Below are 26112 nucleotides of genomic sequence, written 5' to 3'. Positions count from 1 at the left end.
ACCACGCTCTGCCACCTCTACATACTTTCCTGCTCTTCGACCCTCAACCCCTCTGCCTGCCAGCGTCTCGCTCAGGACAAATGCCAAAGCCGGTTTAAGAAGTGCCGTAAGTTATCCAGACAGTTTCAATTAAAAAACCTAATTACATATTTAAACAGAATTAACCTAATAGCATCTGCTAAATGACTAAATGTAAATATAACCTACGGTACAGTTGAGTGATACTTTGAATGTGCATTCTCATTCTTTATTATTACAATTTTCCAGATTTTGGAATAATAGTAAAGGCAAAAAAAAACTATGAAATAACAGCAATGGAAATATGTGAATTATGTAGTCATCTTGACTAGCTCTGCACCTTAACAAAGTGCATTCTGGGATGCTTTTTAAACTGCATTTAAAGGGATAGTTCACCCAAAAGTGAAAATTCTATCATCATTTACTCACCCTCATGTTGTTCCAAACCTGTATGAATTTCTTTGTTCTGCCGAACACAAAGGAAGATATTTTGAAGAAAGTTTGTAACCAAGCTGTTTTGGGGCACCATTGACTTCCATAGTAGGAAAAAAAATACTATGGAAGTCAATGGTGCCCCAGAACTGCTCTGTTTCCCACATTCTTCAGAATATCTTCCTTTGTGTTCAGCAGAACAAAGACATTCATACAGGTTTGGAACTGCTTGAGGGTGAGTAAATGATGACAAAATTTTAATTTTTGGGTGAACTATCCCTTTAAGGAGTTGGCATGTATGTTTGGCACTTGTTGGCTCGCTCATACACTTCTATGAAATTCAATTAATCAATTTCAAAAAATGTGAATTTAAACTAGTTTTTAAAGAAATTTGTATGTAGACACAATTAATTTAAATTAATTTACATTTAATTTAAACTTTAAAGGAACACTCCACTATTTTTGAAAATAGGCTCCCCAAGAGTTAAACAGTTGAGTTTTACCGTTTTCGAATCCATTCAGCCGATCTCCGGGTCTGGCGGTAGCACTTTTAGCGTAGCTTAGCAGCTTATTGCACCTGCTGCACCCATGGTACGGCAGCAAAATTCCTTGATTATTACGCCGGAATGAGAGTATAGTTCCTAGCCATATCGGCCCAGAAAATCGCAACTTTTAATTTTCCACGTAATAATCAAGGAACTTTGCTGCCGTACCATGTGTGCAGCAGGCCCAATGATATTACGCAGCGCCTGAAAATAGTCCCAATCGAAGTAATTAGTTATGATATAGCTGGGGACTATTTTCAGGATTATATTTTAAGGATAATCGCAACTTTTCATTTCCGTCTTAGTACACGATGTAACTACAGAAGAGTCAAGTTTTAAATAGGAAAAATATCGAAACTCTTTGGTCATTTTTGAGCGAGATGCTAACGGTCTAATCCGATTCAATGATCTATGCTAAGCTACGCTAAAAGTGGAAAAAAAAATTCAACTGTTTAACTCTTGGGGAGTTGGAAAATGAGCCTATTTTCAAAAATAGTGGAGTGATCCTTTAAGGTCATAAATTTACCCTAGTGAAAAATTAATATAATAAAATGTATTTGAAATACGTTTATTTAATGTTAAATATACTACAAATACATTTACATATTTATGTACTTAATAAAAATCACCTGCAGTTGTACTTTTAGTAAACTAAACTGCTTTACTTAAAGTCTGCTAAATTGGAACAACTAATTGTGTACTTAATGCACTTTAATTGTGTGGAAGTAGTGCAGACGTCCAGCTAAAGATATACTGAAGTATATTTGATTGTGCTAAAGTGGAACTATTGCAAGTATACTTCAGGTACACTTTAAATATCTTGCTTTTAAAGACCACACAATCCTCATCAATAGTGATTTTAAAACACATTTTAGGCTTAACATGGAGAATGTGTACAGCTCTGCTCATATACCACGAAGACGCAGAAATGCACTTGAAACAGGTAGAGCCATTAAACCTTTCTGCTTTGTACTTGTACAGCCAATCAGGGCTCAAGATGGATTTACAATGCTTTCCAAAATGATGTAGCTTCTGTATAAATCTGTATACATCATTCTCCATATTATTATTCTAAACAACATATTATTCTCAATGAGCAGGTAGACACTGCACTATTCCAGAAAGTGGGCACCCTGCTGGACGACTGGGAGAGCTACCTTACAGGCATTGCTGAAGATCTGGATCGACACAAAGAATTAAAGAACTCACGGGAACTGTCTCAGGAGCAACAACTCTTCACACCGGTAAAGTCTAATTTTAGATAAGGGTTTAGATGTGATGGGGCAGCTTGTTCAATACATTTCTGTTTAGGACAGACATTAGTTAACAATGAACTATTTTGATTTGATGACATTTTCAGGATGAGGACAGTGAAAAAGCACCTCTTCAGCAGCTCGACGGATCACTGCGCTCCTCCATTGCTGCCCTGCGTTCCAAACTGGAATCATTGCGCATTCCTGTTATACCAGAATCCTCCCTCCCTCTTCCTTTCTTTTTCTTTTCCCCTTTATTCCTTCTTTTCTCCTTTCTGCTCCTTTCTCTTTTTGTTTTTTTCCCTTTCTCCTTTTTCCAGGCGTGTATTTCGCACCATTCTAATCTTTAATTCCTAACTCTCATATAACATTTCTATTTCAGATTGATTAGATGGAAAAAGGAAGTAATTGCTGTGAGAAATCACCTTATTTAAAGGCTTGTTTACCTCCACTGAAGCTGCACTTGCTATTCTCATGTCAGTTCATGGCAGCTGAACATCTCTGTCAGCAGAAAGCAGCGCTAGAGAACTCAGGGGGCCTTTTTGTTGGCTCAGATTTAATGTCTGAGGTGTTTTAGCATAAGGGAACTGTGTTAATTGTGCTGTTCCATGACAGGTGTCCCTACTTCACTAACAAACGTCATTCTGATTCTTTATTTGGAGCTGATGACAATCCTCTGGGCTTCAGAATGAGCACTAAAGATTCTGGAAGATCCTAAAGGAACACTGAGAAATGGCATGCTGCATTAGTACTTGATAGTTGACAGTTACAGCTAATTGTCTGTTCCACCTTTAAAAAGCATTCTTAAGTGGTTTCTTCAGAGAAATGTAAATTCACGTTCAGTGCCAATCAACTGTAGTTTCACAGGTTGACATGTTTATATAATCCTTGAGTGTGTTTCAGGATCAGTTTGGGCCCCCCTGTACTTATGAATGGATAGAAATAATGCATGAGATGGGGTTGTGGATGCCAAAAGAACTGTCACAGAAGTGATGCACACAGCTGTTGATATATTCTTGCATAATGATTGACAAGATTGGATGGACTAGCTCCTCTCACACTCTAGTTTAGTTTTCCATTTTAATCCATCTCTTGCCAATCTCAATCAACAGTACTACCAGATTCTATTCTATTCTATTCTATTCTATTCTATTCTATTCGAATGGACTTATGTGGAATGATTTTGTATTAATAAGCCCTGCAGCTCTGATCCTCACACAAACAACCAGTCTAGAATCCGTCATTCCAAAATTCCAAAGCGTTAAAAATAAACCCCAACACTCAATGGTGAAGGATTATAATGGTACAGGGTGGCAACACATGATATTTCTGAACCCTCTGTCTATGATCAGATATTATGATCCTTTGTTACATTTACTCAGACAGATTTACACACGAAATTCATAGTTTAATCAAAGGATGTCGAATAAAGCATCCAACCATCAATCCCCATCATGCATTCATTGGTTAGTCTGTCTGTCCATCTGTTTTTATATTTATTAATTAGTTTGAAATGTTCATTTACACTGGACACCAGGTGAACCAGCTTATGAGGCAATACTATCCATTCCGATATTCAGCTCATATGCTTGAAATTGCTGTTGTCCAATTTCTGTAAAAATCATTTTGAGTGACTTAACTGAAATAGTTCCAAAAACATCCAAAGCAGAAACAACCTTTTCTCCAAATAGTGAATGATTGAATGACTTATTCGTTATATGTTCAGTATATGTTTTTTTTTTATGAAACTTTAATGAACAAATCAGCTGAGCCCATTTTTATTTCCTTGAAAAAGACAGTGACATCTTTTTTTTTTTTTTATCAGACTTTTTTGGAAAAAATGGACAAGTACCCTAGTTTTTCATTTGATGTATTGCCAAGACTTCTTGTTCACTATAGTGCAGCTGTCACAAGTTTATGCCTAAGAGATGCCATTAGGTTTCAAATAATACACTAGAGGATATGATCTCCGTTAGCACCTGTTGACCCACAGTACAGCTCACAGATCTGCACACACACTCAAACATTCCAGAAAACTGTCTGTTCATGCATAACACATGCATGAAATCTGCACTAAACTCCTCAAGATTGGTAGCAAATCCAATTTCCCAATTTGTAAATGAAGGAATTATGGTGTTATGACCCTGTTTGTCTCCCCAGATGATGATTGTTAGACAGAGATGAACATATGACAGCTGATGACACACGTCCTTCCACAAATCATGCCTGGGACACCATCTGTGCACTGATTTGAGGGAAATACTGTAACCTTATCTTTCTGCTTTACATCAGAGAGAAACAGACAGAGAGAATTCAACTAGTTCCTGTGACCTCGCTTTGAGGTTTTCGATGTGTGTGTGTGTGTAGTGACAGCTGACAATGTGAGGAACTGTATGTGTACAGACTGTGTGGGCATTCTGAACATAACAAAGAGGATTTAAGTTTGAAACCACACCTATTTTTCCCGTAACCCTTCCCATTCCTAAACAACTGTGTTTATCTCTCTCTCTCTCTCTCACACACACACACACACACACACACACACACACACACACTCTGACCAGGTGCTGGAGAGCCCTTCCTCAGTAATGCTGCTCTGAGGATATTAGACATGGATCCAATCACTTCTATAAAAACCGTCTGGTTATGGATGCTTCTATCATTCTTATTCTCAGGTAATGCAATATGTTTTTCTGAGTTCTGAGGGTTTGCGTTATATGGATTATAAACTTGTGAAGTTTTCAGTGGGTCACCATGGGTTTGTTCTAAAGCTTTATTTAGAAATCCAGCTATTGAGTGAACTAATTCGGTTCAACACATGCAGACTGCCATAAACAATATGTTGTAGAAAGCAAATTGAAAATTCTGGCGGACTAATCCTTTATGGCACCACTGGACTTTACATGTTCACACTTTGTCGTTATGAAGTGTTAAAGTTAGAGAATGGAGTGTCAGCATGCTAAACTGTCAAACAGGGTGTTTAATAGGGTGTTAAATCCTTGTTGATTAGCACGAGTATTACAGTAAAAGCTTGCCACATTTATAAACATATATCTGCTTTAGTAATAAAAGATACTTTTTAACTGTAAGTATGTAATGTGTGTGTACTCAGACCAACCAAGACTAAAGGTCAGCAAGACTATTCTGAACCTTGTTGAACCTTAGGATTCAATACAGTGGGCCCGGCCCGATTGGTATTTAGACATAAGTCACACTTAATTCATACTGTACATGAATGTCATTACATTACATAAAAGAAGAGAGGGAAAATATGAACATCCAAAACATCTCCAACGGGCACAGGACCAAAACAGAAAACTTGAAATTAAATGAAGAAAATTCACACACTGGAAAATAACTTCAATTTTATGGAAATTAATAAATTGCAATACTTTTAAACGAATCTATGAACATTTAGAGCATTTATGACATCAGTTTTTGGTTTTCATATTTTTATCCGAATTATTTTAATTTACAATCTTAATATGAAATATTATGAAATATGAAATATTTTGCTTGAAATGGTTTCACTACCTTCTTGATTACTGATTTGATATATTAAACTAAACTAACTTAAATACAAAATCAAGCACAAACAATTTATAACTTATAACAACAAATTATTACTTATCCTAAAGTTGTGATAACTAGTCACAGTAATATTTTTTTACTGTGAACACTCAAAGTTAGTTGTGTGTAGTGATGTTCAATAAAATTTTTTTCAAATTATCTTAACTAATTGTGTGGAAAAGTTTTCCTTATTTAAATCAAACTCTAAATTTTTATTTATTTTTATTTTATTTTTTGAGTAAAGTTACAATAACATTTTTTGATGAATAATAAAATGAAGAATTGGATTGACATGGTATGCTGTGTGTTTCAGATGTGATCTGTAATCTAGAAGGATCTCTGCACAGAGATCTAATGGTGGGATACAACAAGAACATACGACCTATGGAGAACCATGGTGACATCACCGATGTGAAAATCAAGATGACCCTCACAAATCTCATTTCTCTGGTAAAGCTCTGCATGTGTGTAAATACACAAGGTAAATATGTGTGCAATTTGTAACTCTATGGTTTATCATCCTTTCTTCATGTTCAGAATGAGAAAGAAGAGACCCTCACCACTTGCGTTTGGATTGAGATGGTAGGAATAATCACATATGTGTATATGTACAGTATGGTAAACAGTGATTTCAAAGCAAGATGCCTCTCTTTCTTTCTTTCTCTCTCTCTTTCCAGAAATGGCATGATTATCGACTCCGCTGGGCTAACAGGACAGGGTTTGAGGTCTATGAGAACATCACACGTATGCGTCTTCCCTCTAAAGCTATCTGGCTGCCCGACATCGGCCTGGAGAACAAGTGAGAGACTAAATTATTGATCGATTTGATTATGCAGATTATCCAACAGGCAGACACTAAACTCCAAAAAAAAAAAAAAAGTTGCAGTAAAAATCATCATCTCACTGTATCTTCAACTTTGTTGTAGTATATAGTTATGAAAATAACTAGTCTGAAATGTGCAAATCTGAGTATTTTAGTCCATCAAATGTGCCCTGTCAAATACCTTTTTGTGTTTAAGTGTGGATGGGCATTTTGAGGTGGCGCTCTACACTAATGCTCTGATAGATCCTGATGGTGGCGTGGTCTGGTTGCCCCCTGCCATCTACCAAAGCTCCTGTGCAATCAAAGTCAACTACTTCCCTTTCGACTGGCAGAACTGTAGCATGGTGTTCAGGTATGACTGATCCATTTGTCTTGACAGTGTTGACTGGTGGAAATAGGACGAGTAGCTTTATTCTGGATTTCACTCTGATTGCTTTGACAGGTCGGAGACGTACAATGCCAATGAAATTAAACTGATGCTGTCAGACGAGGACAACGTCACCATGGAGTGGATAGAGATTGATCCAGAAGCTTTTACTGGTACTAAACTTCAAGTAGCACATTATTTTTTACCATCAAGACAAAAGAAAGTAAAATATAGTTGGGTGCTATTTGAATTGTAAAATCTTAACTGCTGTAAATGAAAGCCTTGCAAACCTTAGTAAACATTAACTAAAATTACAGTCAACTTGCTAAACAGCTATCAGATCACAAAATGTAACTAGACTATATTATCACCCAGTTCTTTATGTAAAATAGGATTTACTTGTGTAGGGCGATATTTAAAATATAGCATATCTCAACAGTTTGATTTCTTGTATCATCACAAAAAGGATAACTATATTATGGCCCAGCTCTATGCTTTGTGACTACGAGGCAAGATATTAAGATTTTATAAACCTTAACATCATGATCTTCTGTAAAGCTGCTTTAAAATATTTCAAGGTAAAAGAAAACTTACATACTGTTGTTTCTATGCATTTAAAATTTTTGTGGTGTTTTAGGTGGCTGCTAAGGTTCTCAAGGTGGTACGTTTTTTTGGCAATTTTATCGTACAATACAAACAATTAGCCTATTTAGAAAAGTAATATCACATTTTAACTTCCCCATAAAAATGTGTTGATGTCTGAATTCTGGATATTCTTTCTTCTCACTACCAGTTTACCAAAGTTTAATGTGGTGAGATCCCTAACCCCGAGGATGAGTACAGTAGGCTAATGCTTGTCTCAGCAAAAAGCAAATAATCATAATGTTCATTAACATGCATTTTATTCTGTGCCCTGATTGGTCAGAGAATGGGGAATGGATTATTAAGCACCGCCCTGCGAAGAAGGTGGTGAACAAGCGATATAGCCCAGATGATTTGGAGTACCAGGAGATCATCTTCTTCCTCGTCATCCAGAGGAAACCGCTGTTCTACATAATCAATATCATTGTGCCCTGTGTCCTCTTCTCATCCCTTGGGCTGCTCGTCTACTTCCTGCCGGCCAAAGGTCAGGCTCCATAGCAAATACTAGCAAATGTCACCGTGGCTGATGTCCAATAGGATTGCTATTTCAGCAAGTTCTTACAAATGTAGAGGGATTTTTGGAGGAATGAAAGGTGAAGTGTTGCTAGTAATGTCATCCAGAGCCATTGACCAGTAGGGACAATAGGAGAAACTTGTGAATAAATGTCTTTATCAGTTTAAAAAAATGACCTAATTTGCATCAAGATAATCATAATGAAGTAAATTAGTAACTTTTGCAGTCACTTTAACCTAACTTGTCATTTAGTTATGAAATTAATCAGTTTCTGATCAGTATGTTTGTGATTAGTATGTTGAACTAATTGATTGTTTATAATAGCTGGAGGACAGAAATGTACAATGACCATTGCAATCCTGCTTGGTCAGACTATCTTCCTGTTCCTTATTGCCAAGAAAGTGCCAGAAACTTCCCAAGCTGTTCCTCTCATCGGAAAGTGAGTCTGTGCTTTTATTCACTCATCTTTTCAGCAGTTTCTGATAAACTTGTATTCAATGTGATAATAAGATAAAACCATTTACACGATTGTGTGTTCTAGCACACATTTTCTAGAGAACTTTGTGTTCTTTTGGCAGGTATCTGATGTTTGTGATGTCGGTGACCACAATAACTGTGATGAACTGTGTGGTGGTGTTGAACGTTTCTCTGCGGACTCCAAACACACACCCCATGAGCAACACCATCAGAAAGGTACAACAGAACTATCTAACCATGCTTTTTTGTCCGATCCATAAGGATATAATGAAAAAGTTATTTCACATTATGCTATAATCAGTTTTACCTCCACTTTGGGGCTTCTCAGGTCTTGCTGAACATCCTTCCTCGTCTGCTGAGGATGACGATGCAGCGCTGGACACCTGAGCAGGAGGAAGGGGATTTTAAAATGTTTGCCCTGGGCAACGGCACCCCGCTTCGCCACAGGAGACGAAGCTCTTTGGGATTAATAGCAAAGGCTGATGAATACATGTTCAGAACAGCACGCTCAGAGCTGATGTTCAGTCGACTGAAGGAGAGAAAGGGGCTGCTGAAGAACACTTTAGAGAAAATACGTGAGTTAAACTAGGATTCAAAAGTTTGGGGTCAGTAAATTTGATTTAATTTAATTTATTTATTTTGGAAATAAATTAATACTTTAGTTCAGAAAGAACGTATTAACGTATTATTAAGTAAGAGTAAACACATTTATAAGGGTGGAAAAGCAAATATTTAAAATAAATGCATTCTAAAATTTATATCACAATTTCCACAAATTATAAGGATCACAACTGTGGCCCAATCTGTGAAATCCAGGCCAAAGTCTCAAAATATAATTAAAATATCAAAGTTACATTTTCACAGAATGTTCTTTACCTAGTAGTAAATCACCAAAAAAATGACTTTAGCAGGGTTTTCACAGCCAGGGTCACAACTGTTTTCAACATAGAGAAAAAAAGACTCAAGTAATGGCTGCTGAAAAGTCAGATTTGCCATAACATATTTTAAAATATATTAAAATCAAAAAACTGTACTTTTATTTTAAATTGTGAAAATATTTCAACATATTACATTTTTTTTACTACGATGCAGCAGAAAAGACTTCTGTCAAAAATATTACAAAAAATAAAATAAAAATGTATATCCTTTAAAAATCTATAGTATATATATATATATATATATATATATATATATATATATATATATATATATATATATATATATATATATAATAGTATATCCTTTGAATGAATGAATGAATGATGCATTTATATAAATAATTAACTTTAAATAATTAAGTGTTAAATAAACCATAAATTATATATTTTAATATATATTTAAAATACTTGTTTTTAGACATTTTTAGATAATATTAATTAAAATATATATTATTAATTAAAATGTTTAATGTTAAATACAACTAGATAACATTTTTAATAAGGTGGTTTCTGGCCTTAAATGAGCTCTTTTGTGGTCTGACCTCAGAAAATGGTCTGGGAGGGAACACAGCACAGGATCTGGAATCCAGTTTGGCTTCAGCGTCACCAGAAGTGCAGCAGTGTGTGTCTTCCTGTAAACACATTGCAGAAAGTGTCAAGCACCAAAATGACTTTCAAAGTGTGAGTGACTGTTTCAGAATTCTCCAAACACGAGGCTGAATGTGTAGATGTTTGTGTTAGTGTTTAACCTTCCAATCCCAGAAAAACTGGTGTTGACGTCTGAATTCCAGTCATCCTTTCTTCTCGCTCTGCAGGAAAATGAAGAATGGTTTCTGGTTGCCAGGGTGATTGACAGGATGTGCTTCATCGTCATGGTTCTGCTGTTTCTACTGGGCACCATCGCAATCTTCCTGACGGGACATTTTAACCAGGCACCATCTCAGCCCTTCCCTGGAGACCCCAAAAAATATCTACCTGAAATCTCACCTGGAGACATCACAGGCTGAACGCAAGTGTAAAACCAAATGATAGACTCAGAGAAACCCCAGCAGAAGTCTGGAGGACTTTGTTGAAGAGGCTCTGGAGACAAAAAGCCATCAGATTGTTCTATACTATGGCAAAGGAGCTCTCAGCACTTCAATTTAGTAGTGCTACAGGTAGGGCTGGGTATCGTTCAAAATTGTTCGATATCAATACCGATACCTTGAGTTCGATACCAGTTCCTGAACGATACTTTTTTCGATACCAATTTTATGAAAACAGTTTGAACAAGATTACATTATCTCAAAAAACTTTGGTTTTCATTTTTTTCAGCTTGTTGACATGTATACAGACTCAAAGACTCATCTCCTGAGCCACTGCACAAAGGAACAAAATATAGCCAACACAATAAATCAGTGCAAATAATTTTAATAAAGCTCAAATAGTTTTCAGTCAACACTAGTGTGTGCTCGTTTTAAAACGCATAGCTCAGACAGAATCATCATTTCTATTAATTTATTCTAGGTTGTTAAAGACTTCAAGAAATTTAAAATCTTTATCCACTTTCATAAGTGGATGTTTTATTTTCTTTCACAATATGTTTTATTGTTATTAAATTCTATGTTGTAGTATGACTAATTATTTGAATGCATAAAAACTACTTAGTTTATTCAAATTTATTCTTAAAACAGCCTTATGAAATGTTTTCTTTTTCCTCAGAAATTCTGTGTTCTTTATCTGGTTTTCAAATGGAGGCATAAAACATTCATTTAATTTTTCTTTTAAATTATTGAAAATAAAAATGTATTTATTTATTTTGGCAAACAAAATTTTACTATTAAAATTAAAACATGGAAGAAATGTGTGTGATAATTACTTAGAAAATAAGAATTTTAATAATTTTAATAGTAGCCTAGTAGTAGCAGTATGTACACTCTGCTGAACAATATTAATTTATTTCTGCCGCAGTGTCTTCCAAGATAATCCGAACTTTTATTTTGACGGGTTTCCGGGAATACCTTACAGTTCTGTGTGTATATGATATGACGCAAGTTTTACTCAAATCAAACGTAAAATGCTCATGAAGTGACTCTCAGAGCAGTTCTAGAGCTGTTGTTCATGTGTTTGTCCTAGTTAGGCGGCAGACGCTGAAATGTCACGCGAGCTTCAGTCTGTGTCAAGTAAGCGAAACCGCGCGATATAGAGAGCAGACTGCTCCGTACGCTTTCGAATCGCTCTCGCGGATGTCAAACACTGATCAATCAGCACCGCGTCACTTCTAGTCAAACACACCTAGCGCTGCAGGATTATTGGCTCACTGACGTTAATGAGATTAACCCCTTAGGTATCGAAATTTGGTACCGAACGACAAGACGTTTTTCGATACTCGGAGTCGGTGGTATCGAGGCAATTCGGTCGGTGCCTAAAAAGTATCGAACTCGATACCCAGCCCTAGCTAACTTACAGGCCAACTAAAGAGATCGAAGGTCTCCAGAGAAGAGAGTTGGTTGGATCTGAAACTATTTGAGACTGGCTTCATTGAGATTTGATGAGATGTTGATGATTATGAAGGTCATGCTATTTGCTTGTCAATTTCTTTATCAGCTTTCATTTTGTGTGGTGATTCAACAGTTGATGCTTTCCTGAAAATAAAAAACTTCTTTCACACGTAAATGATGATCTTCTGCATGAAATCACGTGAATTGTTTCAGGTTGGGTAATGTCACTCCTCTACCCCCCACTAACTTGAGAAGGATCTTAATTACATGGCTGACTGCTACTTTTCTTTCTGACAAAGACCAGATCCGGGAAGGAGAGAGCAGGGTAGGAGGGGGTGTTAGTGTAGGAGTAGTATTACAACTACTAACACAGTATTTGAAGCTTGTCTGGAAGCTGTTTTTCAGTAAAGGAAACCTTTATCCCATCACTACTGCACCTGCCCATCAGCTCCTAAAACCTCAGGACCTCAAATGGTAGGATTTGTTCTTACACCTTTGTTGTGTCTATTTAGCAGCTGAATTCATATTGGTTAAGGTCTTAAAGGGATAGTTCACCCAAAAATTCTGTCATCATGTACTCACCCTCAAGTTGTTCCAAACTCTTCTGTTGATCATGAAAAAATATATTTTGAAGGATGTTGGTAAACAAACAGCTGCTAGTAGCCAACCGTATTTTTTTCCATATGCATTTGGTTACCAGCATTCCAAGCATGATCAACATGAACAAGAAACTGATTCAGGTTTGGAATAACATGTGAGTAAATGATGAAAGAATTTAAATTGTTGGGTAAATTACCAATTTAAGGTGTCCAGCATTGTTGCACAACAAATTATGGCTTACACACAAACTTTTGATTTAAAAAAATAATAATAATCAAGAATAGAATGAATTTAAATTGTTGCTATTTTTTCATGGCTTCCTAAAAATAAAAATAAATTTTTTTATCAAAATGAACTATGTATTTCTTTTTTGTGTATATTTAAAATATTTAGCATATGTAATCATAATGGTTTTAAATAATATAAATATAATAATGGATACAAAAAATTAGGCTATTACATAAATGTTCTTAAGTAACAAATAATGTTTTATTGATCATGTTCTGTATTCTTTTTATATTATTGTTTTCATTTTATGGATATAATGCATAAATACATTGTTATATGAAATTATGGTTATGAAAAGCTTTTCACAAAGAGACATAATTTAAAACTTGTGTTAAAAAATTTTTTATTACAGTCAAATTGACATTTGCTCTTTTGTCTTATTTTGTATAAATGAGTCTTTGCCATTTTTGATTGTTATATTATATGTAAATTTATTCATATAGCAGGCGCTTTTATACTGAGTGGCTTACAAATGAGGAACATAAACATACATTTGCCAATAATATTCATAGTTTGCAATAATTCATTAGATTTATTAGAAAGCTACAGCAGAATCGGAAACGTTTTAGTAAACTCACATTTGGTCTGGCTGCGTTCTCACCGCTCCCTATAACCTTTCACACTGAATATCCTGTTTTATGTGAACATACATCAAATGGGTTGCACATGGCAGTTCACACTGATTTTCAGTGACATTTGACAAATATTTACTTTGACTTTTATATGCTTTGTTTTTAACTCCTGTGTTTTCTCTCTCTCAATCAGGCCTCCCCATCTGTGACCACTCAGCCTCTTCCGTTTGGTCTGGAAAGGGAGAAACACATTGACATGCTCTTCAGGGCTTTCCACAGGCAGATTAGACCTACTGCAGACACGCAGGACCTCACTCCTGTGCTCCGGGACCGGGATACAGGCAGGACAAGAGGACAGGATGGAGGACCTGGATGGAAAGAGACAGACAATGAAAGACTGGGAAAACTCTCTGTTCTGAGAACAGTCACAAGACTTCATATTACTGCCAGACCAGAACTGCGAGGTGAATAAAACATATAATAAACAGTAAAATAAATGTAAAAAATCTGACTATTTTTCATGAGGAAATCATTTTTAATATAGACAATAATAAGAAATGTTTCTTGAGCACTAAATCAGCATATTAGAATGGTTTGAAAATAAATAAAATCATATTTTTAATATATTAATAATTTTTTGGTGTCATCTAATCTTTAAAGGAGTATTAAAAAATATTTCCATCCCTGTTTTGGATTTTTAAATTCAATATATTTTTATTTATGATTAGTGGAATAGCTTGGCGTTTGTTTGAGATACATTATATAATCTCTCGTGTAAATATAAAAATGTTTATTAAAGGTTTATGTTTCTGTGATGTGTCAGGTCCTCAGTGTGTAGCCCGGAGAACATACAGCATTTCCACAGAAAGCAGTGATCAGCTCTTTGTGGCTGTGGAAGGTAAACATAAGAGACAGGATGTGTGTCGTTCTATAAATTGTCATGTTGTGAATCAGTCTTTAAGATGATTGTACTATTACATTGTCAAAGCCACCAAAGCAGCCACAGGTAAACTTTGTTTTTGTGTTCCTGTCTCTGTTAGAGAGCTCATGCATGTGTATGCAATGCTGCGGGCCAGCTCGATCCTGTTCACTACAAGGCCTTGATAAGGATGCAGAGTGCGTCTTTCTGTTTGAGAGGCCCCTGAGAGCAGAGATGTGCTGGCTCGGCTGCTGCCTGATGGAAATAAGGGCCTATACACCAGACAGAGATCTTATTGGGACAGTTCACCAAAGGTAGAGATCAACAGCAAACCAGATCCCAGTTTCATTCTAGAATATTAATGCACATTGCAAGAATCAGCCACTTAAGACAGGAAAAAGCCATCTGATTGACATGTAAAACAATTAACTGTGGTTTTACATGGTATTTTGGGAGCTTGAATATACAGATGAAAACATCCCAGTGTTATAAAAAAATATCAGCATGCTTGTCCGGGTCCCATGTTATTTTAGTATCAATTATAAATACAATACGATATTAGATTTTTTTTTTTTTATTACATTTTTTATTTAGTTTTTAAAGTTTATTTTATAGTTTTTAGGGATTTTTATTTTAGATTTAATTTTAAGCTTGTGTGTTTTTGTTATTTTTATTAGTTTTTGTTTACCTGAAACATACGTAAAAAAATATATATATATTTCAGTAATTGAGAATTGTTGCTTAGGGAACTATAGCTGCAAAATAAATACTCTCATAGTTTTTTTATATTTTAAAGTAGTTTTTTATTATCATTTTCTGTTTTCATTTTAATAAAAAAAAATATTATTTAATAAAATTGTATTATTATTTTTTAAATATCTGAATACATTTTATAATTTTTTTTTGTTTTTTCTTTATTTATTTTAGTACGTCAAGTTAAACTAAATGACAATTACAAATGTTGTCTTGAGAACTATAGTAGAAATAAAATACTATCATAGTTTTTATTATTATTTTGAATTAGTTTTTTGATTTTCCTTTTGAATTTTTTACTAAAGTTTTAGTAATTTTTTTTTTCCTTTTTCTTAGTTTTTGTTTATTCGACTCTATATTTTTTCATGACTTTTTATTCAATTTTAGTTATTTTACTATATCAAGGTAATCTACAAAAAAATGAGAATGGTTGCCTTGGAAACTAGCCAAATTTATTTATTTGTTTGTTTGCTTATTTATTTTTCAGTATAACATCTATTTTATTTCAAGAAAAAAAAAAATAAATAAATATATATATATATATATATATATATATATATATATATATATATATATATATATTTAAAAAAAAAATTTTTTTTTTTTTTTTGATGGATTTAATTTTAGTTAACTGCTGTATAATAGCCCTGGTCCAATCAAATTAGTTGAGCGGATCTAACTGTTATCTAATGTATGATGTAATCTCCTGTACTGTCTATCTATTATGAAGACAGAGCCATCCACATCATGTTTCATCATAATGCCAACTATTCTGTCAGATAAGGTCACCATTGTGTATCTATTAACTGCGCCAGACAAAAAAAACCCCTCCAATAATCTCTCTCAGACTGAATAGTGAGAGATGTGGTGAACTTTCTGAGATGAAACCATCAGCATGACCTCCTTCTCAGGACAGCCATGAACAAAGACCATGCCATATGTGTTTGTTGTCACACACCGAGCCTTTCAGCATCAAGTCATATCAGGCTAACATAATATCAGTCACACACAAATTAACATTCTCTAGGCTCAGAGAAAACTCTTCTTATGCAGTCTTCTAAAACCAAAAAAGTGTATGCATAAGCCCTGAGGTGTTTTATCAGGTGGAGCATGTTCACGCCGTATTTCGAGGTCTGTTACTCTGAGGGCATCTCGGCCATGAGGATCCAGGGCTCCTGCTGCTACACTCGCTGCCTCTCTGAGCAGGAGCTGCAGGTCAGAAACCCTCCAGCAGGCCATTTGTATCGCCCACCTTTTACATGTAGTTCTAATTATACTCTGTTCTAATTATTCTTATGTATTGGGTCATCAGCTGGTTTCCAGTATCGGTGAGAATATTGGGCGCATATGGAAAAAGTGGCCTGGATATAATGAGGAATGTAACTTGGATCATGAGTATTTTGGACTAGATGGTAAGACTAAAATACTGTACATGTTCATATCTAGTGGTCTACAACAACATAACAATGAGTGACTATCTATATACAGTGGGGGAAAAAATTATTTGATCCCCTGCTGATTTTGTAGCCTAATTTACTAGCTGCTGTCGGTGTCCTTAATGTTAATCCAAGAAAATGAAAGAGAGAAAATAACTCACTGCTCTCGACTGAATTCCTTTGTAGTTTTAACAAGAATTAATCCACAGTCAAACCAAAAATTATTCAGACACCAGATATAATTTTTTATATTTTTTTTACTAGTGGGTGCAGGACACTATAGTTCATTTATGTAAGTGAGTATAGCAAAATAAAGTGAACTGTATTATTTCCAAACATTCTTCATACAGTGGACTACCAGTAAAATTAAGCATTGCTTGGTGATTGGTCAACAAAGTATTGATAGTTGTGTAAATATTGTCATACTAACAGTTGAATGTTTTGGTTGATTGTAATCCATTACATATCTTTCTATTAAAGTTATCTGACACCAAGATGAATTTGTTCTGACACAGTTTAACTCTGAGTTCTTGACATATTTTATTACCATTTTCTAAACTATAGCAAATAAACTGTGATAATGTGAGAAAAAGGTGTCTGAATAAATTTTGGTTTGACTGTATATTTAATTTTTACAGTAAAGACTATGCAGTGCTATTTTATTTTTACTTTACTTACTTACTTTTGTCATTTAGCAGACGCTTTTGTCCAAAGCGACTTACAAATAAGAAAAAGTAACAAACTAAAAGTTACAACTCTATAAATACTATTTTACATTTGATTATTCGGTTTCTGTACCTGGACACCTACAAACATGAAAAATCTTAAACATTGTGTAAATAGCACAAATAAATAAATGGCACGAACATACAAATTAAACAATTTCAAACCATTTTTAACAGGGCCCACTGGTACAACCTGCACCGGGGCCCTGCTCACTGTTCAAATAAACCTACCATTAAAATTATAGACTGATCATTTCTTTGTCAGTGGGAAAACGTACAAAATCAGCAGGGGATCAAAAACATTTTTTTCTCCACTGTAAATTATAAAAAAAAAAAAAAAAAAAAAAATATATATAATATATAATTTTATTTTTTCAGCATTATTTGATAGAATAGAAAGTTCAAAAGAAGTACATTAGAAATACATTTTTGTAACATTCTACATTTTACTGTCACTTTTGATCAATTTAATGTATTATTGCCATTTTTTCATTCATTCATTAAAAAAAAAAAACTGAAAGAAAAAAAAAAAATTTTTTTTAAATGTAAAACATTTAAATTGATCAAGCGTGACAGTAATTTTTTATATATATATATATATATATATATATATATATATATATATATATATAGTCAATATGGACTCCTTTTAAAACCAACTATATAGACCAGCATTCCTAGTCTGCTTGTAGACCAAAATAATTGTAGATCCTTATATACTGTAGTGTGACTATTTTCAGTTTGTAGCTACAGCTGAAAGAGTGGCTATTAAAGACATCTCTTTCTCTCTCAGTGCCTCAAGGAATGAATTTGAACACTAAAGTGCTGTTACTAGCTGCTGCCTTCCTGCTGCTAAGTTGTCAACCACACACAGATGCTGCTATTTTATTCATATGTAACTGATTTATCATTTATCTCTTTCTGTTTGCAGAATTATATGTTTTTTGAGATGAGCTAATGCTATAAAGTTTCAAGGAAATGAAATACATTTGCTTCACCTGCTAACATCAGCTCTGAAGTGAAATGTGAACCCAACAATATAGAATTATGGTGACTCATAATAAGATGTTTCTATGACAACTGCAGGGAATGTAGATGGCTGATGCTTTTCTGAGCTGATTGCATCTGAACTTGTGTACATCAGGAATCTGTACAGAGCCTCTCTACACCTCTGGACATCTGCACACTAAAACTGAACTTATTTGATAGACAAATTCAAAGTTTTACACAATCTACTACATGCTTTCTAGTTCGTACAATTTTAGCAAGTAAAAGGCCTTTTAGTACCAAATATCCACCTTTAGGTCATGGTGCACTAATTTTAAGCATAAAAACAACTTTGATATTATTAGTAATATTTCAAGATAAAACACTTACTGGACTAAAACCACTAAGGTTCACTTGATTTCTTTTTTTTTAGAAAAATGTTTAAATGTATCAAATATGATACAACAAACTTTTTAGTAACGTTCATTTCTCAATCATCATTGTATTGCATTGCATTAACTGTTTTGCCCCACAATAAAAAAGAAAAAGAAAAATTGAGCTTTGATCATAAAACTAAGCATTTAAATATCATTTCACTAAGAAGTTATGCTTTTTATGTAAGTAGTGTTATACTGTTAAAAAGATTTTATTGATTTACATTACAAACTATCCAAATTTGATCTTACTTTTTTGGCCATAAATATATCAGAAACTGAAGCAAAGTGCATATTTTTTCTCAGTTTTGAATTTTCTCAAGTATGAACTCTGTATTTCCAGTATCATACTATACGGGTCATTAAAGGCTTATGTATCAAATATGATACTCAATCTAGTTAAAAAACATATATTTTATCTAAAGTCTCATTAGTGTTCCATTAAAAGAAAAAGATGTTTCTGAATATTATTTTATGTCAGTCTTTACAGGGTTAAATGTTCAATGCACTCTTTTGTAATACAAAAAATGCATACAAATATGGATGTGTTTTCTGCATGTAATAAAGATTGAGGAAACTTTGTTGGTTTGTTCATAATTCAACTCCATGCCAGCTACCACAGGTAGTTTCATAGCAAGAAACAGGTTAAAATAATAAAGTTCATCTATAACTAAATCTAGTTACTTCATTAAAATCTTTTCATATGAATCAACCAAGTAGTAGAGTTCTACAGGAGTTAAAACCATTAAAAAGTCCAGACCTCTTGAGTCTGGAATGGCCTATTAAGCGCTTGATATTTGATTTAGGCTATAAAAGGCCCTGTTTGTTAAAGGGAATTTACTGGATTAATAACCTTGGCTAAAAATAAGATAAGCGCAAATTTGATTCCCAGTTAGAGTGACACAAAAACTGTAAATCTTTCAAAGTCATGTGAAGTTCAGATTAGCATTAACAGGACTGTACATCTAATTATCATTCTTTAAATGACAAGACGGAGATACTTCCAAAAACAGATTCACACCACAGCTTGTAAATTAGCAGCAGATGCATAATCAACATTTATTGCTATGATCAATCATAATTAAAAACCTTTCCTTTCCACTTATGTACGTCAAATACAGCTGTCCAGCACCAGCACTGAATTTCAGGCAGTATAAAGTAGGTGTTGACACAGCCCCATTAACAGATCAGAGTTTGTTAGTTATTTGAGTGATTTCTAAAACGGGGCTTGGAGTCCTACGAGTCGCGTCTCCAGTGTGGTCTCCCCCAGCAGAGTGCCAGGATGTGGAGCGATCTTGAAAATCAGTGATTTGCCGGAGGCGAAGGCCAGGCACAGTGAATCAGGCAGCGTGGTACCCATCCCTGACAGGGCACTGTCCTTTGGGTTTACACTCTCTCAACTCAGGAGAAATACAAAGTTTGCCATTATAGAGCTCTCCGAATACGTTTAGAAATATAATTTTTTTTGTACAACAGTTCTATTTTAAAACAACTCAACGCTGTAGCTAAAATACTGCACTATAGTAAAACATCCCCATCAACCTGCAACCTCGTTGGTAAATAATGTGACCTAAATGAATCCTGTCTTCCTCTCAGGCCATCTTCATGAGATTGTGTTATTCAGATGATAATTCAGTTAAATGTGACTGTACTATACAAGGGCATGTTGTTGTTTTTCTTCTTGGAAAACGGTGGCAGTTCCCAGCCATTAGTTCATGTCCCAGTGGCTGAACTATGTGGTCCCGCTGTGTCCCTCTGAGAGCTCCAGCTAATGACTGACTGGAAAACATACGTTCATATGTTGATGATTTGGTTTCTTCTTCTTCTGTGAGAGTTTTCAGATGATGTGGCGATTGGATGATTATAAAAACAGAAGCCGTAAGTCTTCAATAGTAAAAAATTTCATGCTGACCCTTTTCATGACATGTCCGTTCATTTTTCTTTTAAAATCAGATCAATTCCTCAGAAGCGTCCTCTTCGGAGGGAAAATTATCTTGATAATCTAGATGGAGAAAAAAGGTAGTGCTTTTACCCAGTGAAGAACATGCTGGGAATTAATCTAAATGCAGTATTTATCCCATAATGTGAACTGTGCAGCTTCAGTGTGAGTGATTACGTGTCAGTCATGAGTTTATACCTGTCGCACTCTTCGGATGAAAAACTAGCGGCCTCCACTTGCGTTCACTAGACCATGGAAATCCTCCCAAGCTCTAAAATATTACACACACAGACACACAAACAACATATGTATATTAATACTGTATCAACACTACAAATAAAAACAATACGAATGGGGGGTGGGGGGGGGGGGGGCTATACACGAATGCACAATTCTATTCTGAAGTAAACTGATACACAATATTCACATTAATAAATGAGGACTTTTTTTTTTTTTTATAATCAAGAATATTTGAATATTGTAAAATAATTTTTCTGTAATTGTTAAACTTTTTGTAATTGTAATATTTCCTTAATTTACAACCTGAATTCCGGAAAAGTTTGGACGTTTTTTAAATTTGAATAAAATGAAAACAAGGACTTTCAAATCACATGGGCCAATATTTTATTTACAAAAGAACATAGATAACATAACATTTTACATAAAAAATTTTATGCACACAAATGAGCTCATTTCAAACTTGATGCCTGCTACGGGTTTCTAAATAGTTGGGATGGGGGCATGTTTACTATGGTGTAGCATCTCCTCTTCTTTTCAAAAGTTTGAAGATGTCTGGGCATCGAGGTTATGAGTTTCTGGAGTTTTGGTGTTGGAATTTTGTCCCATTCTTACCTGATACAGGTTTCCAGCTGCTGAAGACTTCGTGGTCGTCTTTGACGTATTTTTCGTTTGCCTTTACAATTTGACATTGAGGAACGTTGTTTTGAAAGTATTCCTCAATCTTTTACGCACTCTTTCACAGATTGGAGAGCCTCTGCCCATCTTTACTTCTGAGAGACATTGCCTCTCTAAGACATCCCTTTTATGTTACAGACCTGATGTCATGATTGTTATCGATGTTCTCTTGTGAATAAAATATGGGCTCATGGTTCATTTTATTCAAATTTAAAAAAAAATGTCCCAACATTTCCGGAATTCGGGTTGTAAATTGTTGTAAATGTATTTGCAATATTTCCTTCATTTAGATGCAAAGTTGATGCACTTTACCTCATAGCTATCATCTAGGGGAAAAATATATTAAACATATTATAGACCTAAATATGTATAATTTTCTAAAATTATTTGACTCATTTGATAAAACTCGTATTACTTTCCATATAGTAAATGTATGCATCTCGTGATCAAACACTGAATGAAGTTATAGATAATTTTTCTAGTTTAAGACGACAGTACAACTTCTGACACATTTCCCCCCCACTCTCCCCTATATAACTCTATATTCATTGTAGCTGATAGAAAGTTTTTACCATTTAATGACATACACATAAAATACCATTCAAAAGTTTGGAATAATTAGGATTTTTCAACATAAGCCTCTTATTTTCACCAAGGCTGCATATATATGATGGAAATAAATAACTGTATTCTAATATATTTTAAAATGTAATAAATTCCTTTGCTTCAAAGCTGAATTTTCAGCAGCCAGTCTTCAGTGTCCCATGATCCTTCAGAAATCATTCTAATATGCTTATTTGCTTCTCATTTATTATTATTATCAATGTTGAAGACAGTTGTGTTGCATAATATTTTTGTAGATGTTACGCTTTTGTTTCAGGATTCTTTGATGAATAGAAAGTTCAAATGAACAGCATTTATTTAAAATAGAAATCTTTTGTAACATTATATATACTGTCACTTTTTTGGACCATTATATTTGTCACTTTTAACCAATCCTCGCTAATTAAAAATAGCAACATCTTCCAAAAAAAGAAAAAATCTTACTGACCCCAAACTTCTGAATAGTAGTGTATATACACAAATATTTGCGTGCATTGAATAACTCACTTGATGCTGTCAGTGTGTGTTTTATACTCCATAATGGTATTAGGAGGCAGGTTGAGGACTCTGCGTAAAGTGTCTCTAATGCGAGCAGTGGTGGCCTGGTCACTGGCCGTCTTATTCCAGATAGAAATGATATCCTCCTTCAAACAAAAACACAATTTTTTTTTTATTACAATACAGAAAAACGATTGTTTACATTATAATAGCTCTGCTTATGAACACAAAATGAAATGAAGAAAAACTATATTGCAGTACCTGGAAGCGAACGGACACAACGGCCCCACAGATCTCCTCGCCCACCATGAACTGCTCGCCCAGCATGGCCAAGATCAGATTCTCCCAGCAGCGTGACGCCAGGCCTTTACGAAGCCGGATGATCCATTTACCTCCACTCTTATTAGCATCATCCTGTAATGCAATACAATACAAATTCTATTATCTGTCACTAGGAAAAGAAGCATACATACATGTGATCTAACAATCCTCACCTCCCACATGGGTTTGATTCCTTCCTTAAACAGATGGAAATCGCTGTGACCAGTCAGATCGCCCGGTCGGATCATGTGACTATAAAACCGCCAGAACTGCTCCACCTACAAACACAGGGCAGCTGTTGAACTGCCAATCATGTGATCATGTGACCTACAGTAAGGCAGCCTAACTTCATCCCCTGTGTTTGAAAATTCATTACGCGAGTCTGAATAAATATGTCAGTGTGAGTTTGTGTGTCTGTAGGTTACCGAAGCAAAGCTGCCGATCTGTTTAATGTTCTGTTCGTAGCTCTGTGTGCTGGCTGGCCGTCCTGGTGTGCGACGAGAATACCAGAACGTGTAGTTGTACTGAAGAGGGTGCTCACCGGCCCCTGGGACCACCACCTGAAGATATAGAGCAGCTCATTTATATGGAACAATCTATTATAATTTACACATGATTTCTTTCTGTCTGTCTGTGATCTAAGTATACCTTTCTCTTGGTAATGTTTGAGTCCTTCTCCTCTTCCTCATTTTTTTCCTTCTCCCCGTCTTTCGGTGAGCTGTTGTCCTGGTCGTGATCTCCACTGTCATCATCTTTCAGGCTTAAAAGATGACAAAACTATCAATTCCACTCAGCCACAATATGCTATTTTTATCACTGAGGCTTCAATCAGGGAAATAATAATTGCAGTGACAATAAAAAAATTAATAAATCATGTGTGATCATTTTTATAATCTTCTGCTCAACAAGGCAGCACACATTTGATCAAAAATACAGTAAAAACAGTAATATGGTTAATTTTATTTTAAAAAAAATTATTTTAAAAACTCCACATAAATATATTTAAAAATGTAATTTGTTCCAGTGAAAGCAAAGCTGATTTTTTTGTAGTCATTGTTCCAGTCTTCAGTGTCATAGGATACTTCAGTAATCATTCTAATATGCTGATTTTCTGCTAAAACATTTCTTACTATTATGTCAAAAACAATTAATTTAAAACTGTTTTTGCTCTTCAACTGAAGACTTAAGCATTCTGATATGCCATCAAAGTAATAAAATATATTAAAATAGAAAAACCCATTATTTTAAATTGTTATAAATTGTTTCTCCTGTATTTTGATCAAATGCAGCTTTGGTGAGCTTCAGAGACGTCTTTTAAAAATACTGAAAAATCTTAATTATTTGACAGGTTGTGTATGTATATTATTAACTAACCAATTACCACTGTACATATACATATAAAAACAGTAAAGAAAACAGTACATTTAGTACGTTTTATGTTAGTGTCATTTTATACATTAGCTTTATAGATAGGCATATATGTTAAAGTAGGTAACACAAGCAGCTTTACAATGCACGCTTTTTTTCAGTACCATGTTATTCACTTTCTGATACCACCATCATAGACAACTGCCACGCACTTTTTGTAAGGGTAATAATTACATTTCTGAGGATTGTTATAAAACTCTAATTTATTAGAGAAATTACGGGGCCCTGTCTGAGTGTGCAGAGACAGACTACACTAACGTTACCTTATTTGACCCTGCGCTTATAATGGTCAGCGGTTGCGCGTGAGAAGTTTGCAAACATAATAAAGCACGCTGCTTACGTAACACATGAGTGTGCACAGTAGTTTCTTTTCACGTGCCATGTACAGTATAGCGTGTTTCGCTTGTGCACAACCCCTCGCGTGTTTATAACACCGCCACATGTCACTCCAGCAGGCTGCAGAGAAGAGTTGGAGCCCGGGTCGCAGAGCACCTGCCCCCGCTGCTCACACACACGCGTAACCGGTGATCCGTCCCCGGCCTCGAGGGCCTGCGCATGCAGATATGGCTCTAGAAGTGGTCATTTGCATGCTGCATTCACCGCATGCATTAAAACACAATCCATCACAAAATCTTAGGAGTTCAATCATGCAACTAAACATGGTGACCTCCCAGCCCATGCCAAAGCTTCTAGACACACCTCTTTTCCTCCCCTCTCCCTCTTTTTCGTCTCTCTGAGTTCAAGAGACGCTTGAAACGCATGCATTTGCATTCACGCATGACTAATCCCTGCTAACGTGCAGCGTCGTTGTGATTACTCACGCGTCAAATTTGTTGTTCATTATTTTCTAGGTGAGTGTCTGTCTCCGCTCTCGCGCCGACTGCCGTCAATTCCGCAGCAACGGCGGCGCGCGCTAGTGGTGGCGGCGGGCGCGAGCTTCGCACCGTTGTGGGTGACGTGCATGCTATACACTTGGTGGATATTTGTATTTTGTAGTAAACAACAGTGAGATAAACTGTTACCTTAACCTAGGCTAATAAACATGTTGGTGAATAGTTAATGTATAAATAATTTAGCTGATTAGTTTATCCATAAATGAAAAAAGTAAACTAATATCTATCTACCTATCTATTTGGAAATAGAAGGAATTATTTAATAATAAAAATTACAGCTGAATTACTTGAAAAAAACGAATAAATACATTATGAAATAAGAATTTAATGGGGTCAAGTAATATCACGTTTCACAAGTTTTGTTTTTCATATATAAACACATATATCTGAAAAACGACATTTTACTTAAAATCCTCTACTTAAAAATTCTCTATATCTGTATATAGAGAGATACTGTATATATGTATGTACAGGTACATCTAAAAAAAATAATATTGTGAAAAACGTTTTGTAACATTTCAAAAAGTGAAACTTTCATATATATTTTACATTCATAACATGTAAAGTAACATTTCAAAGTTTTTTTGTTTTAATTTTGATGATTAGAGCTTACAGCTCATGAAAGTCAAAAATCAGTATCTCAAAATATTAGAATATTTACATTTGCGATTCATTAAACGACCATCCCTACAGTATAAATTCAGGGTATCACTTGTTCTTTGAAACCACAATAATGGGGAAG

At 34.9% G+C, this 26112-nt stretch overlaps 3 protein-coding genes across 4 annotated transcripts; 2 read left to right on the top strand and 1 right to left on the bottom strand.

Moving 5' to 3' along the window:
* Window positions 1–5002: 5002 nt before the first annotated feature.
* chrng (cholinergic receptor, nicotinic, gamma) lies at window positions 5003–10586 on the top strand (the record flags this gene model as incomplete). Its single annotated transcript, XM_079434749.1, has 12 exons — window positions 5003–5006; window positions 6132–6268; window positions 6356–6400; window positions 6496–6617; window positions 6838–6993; window positions 7084–7181; window positions 7934–8134; window positions 8489–8603; window positions 8743–8857; window positions 8970–9216; window positions 10127–10260; window positions 10395–10586. The coding sequence occupies 12 exons, from the start codon at window positions 5003–5005 to the stop codon at window positions 10584–10586; spliced, it is 1566 nt and encodes a 521-aa protein (XP_079290875.1).
* Window positions 10587–11560: 974 nt separating this feature from the next.
* LOC306880946 (phospholipid scramblase 1-like) lies at window positions 11561–18300 on the top strand (the record flags this gene model as incomplete). The annotated part of the gene is made up of 7 exons (XM_079434748.1): window positions 11561–12533; window positions 13713–13983; window positions 14343–14417; window positions 14560–14752; window positions 16295–16406; window positions 16504–16603; window positions 18284–18300. The coding sequence occupies exons 1-7, from the start codon at window positions 12531–12533 to the stop codon at window positions 18298–18300; spliced, it is 771 nt and encodes a 256-aa protein (XP_079290874.1). The 5' UTR covers window positions 11561–12530.
* A 1394-nt stretch (window positions 18301–19694) lies between these two features.
* On the bottom strand, window positions 19695–25431 carry eif4e2 (eukaryotic translation initiation factor 4E family member 2). Of its 2 annotated transcripts, none has more exons than XM_079435631.1 (8): window positions 25299–25431; window positions 23698–23809; window positions 23475–23609; window positions 23223–23327; window positions 22990–23142; window positions 22738–22874; window positions 20911–20983; window positions 19695–20775 (listed from the first exon to the last, which is right to left on the bottom strand). In XM_079435631.1, the coding sequence occupies exons 1-7, from the start codon at window positions 25316–25318 to the stop codon at window positions 20935–20937; spliced, it is 711 nt and encodes a 236-aa protein (XP_079291757.1). In that variant the 5' UTR covers window positions 25319–25431; the 3' UTR covers window positions 19695–20775; window positions 20911–20934. The 2 variants fall into 2 exon arrangements, with proteins under 2 accessions (XP_079291757.1, XP_079291756.1); XM_079435630.1 differs by having other exon boundaries at window positions 19803–20775; window positions 25177–25389.
* Window positions 25432–26112: the final 681 nt, after the last annotated feature.

The sequence above is a fragment of the Barbus barbus genome, assembly GCF_936440315.1.
Source record: "Barbus barbus genome assembly, chromosome: 15".
Taxonomy (NCBI): Eukaryota; Metazoa; Chordata; class Actinopteri; order Cypriniformes; family Cyprinidae; genus Barbus; species Barbus barbus.
Note: the sequence above shows the minus strand (reverse complement) of the source record. Positions and strands in the feature narration are given on the sequence as shown.

Excerpts from the sequence above, each read along its gene's own strand:
- eif4e2 (XM_079435630.1), bottom strand. The coding sequence starts at position 25,256 with ATGCGTGAATGCAAATGCATGCGTTTCAAGCGTCTCTTGAACTCAGAG. Across the intron at positions 23,328-23,474 it reads AGATCGGCAGCTTTGCTTCG|GTGGAGCAGTTCTGGCGGTT; the intron begins GTAACCTACAGA and ends CTGTGTTTGTAG. Across the intron at positions 20,984-22,737 it reads ACACACACTGACAGCATCAA|AGCTTGGGAGGATTTCCATG; the intron begins GTGAGTTATTCA and ends GTAATATTTTAG.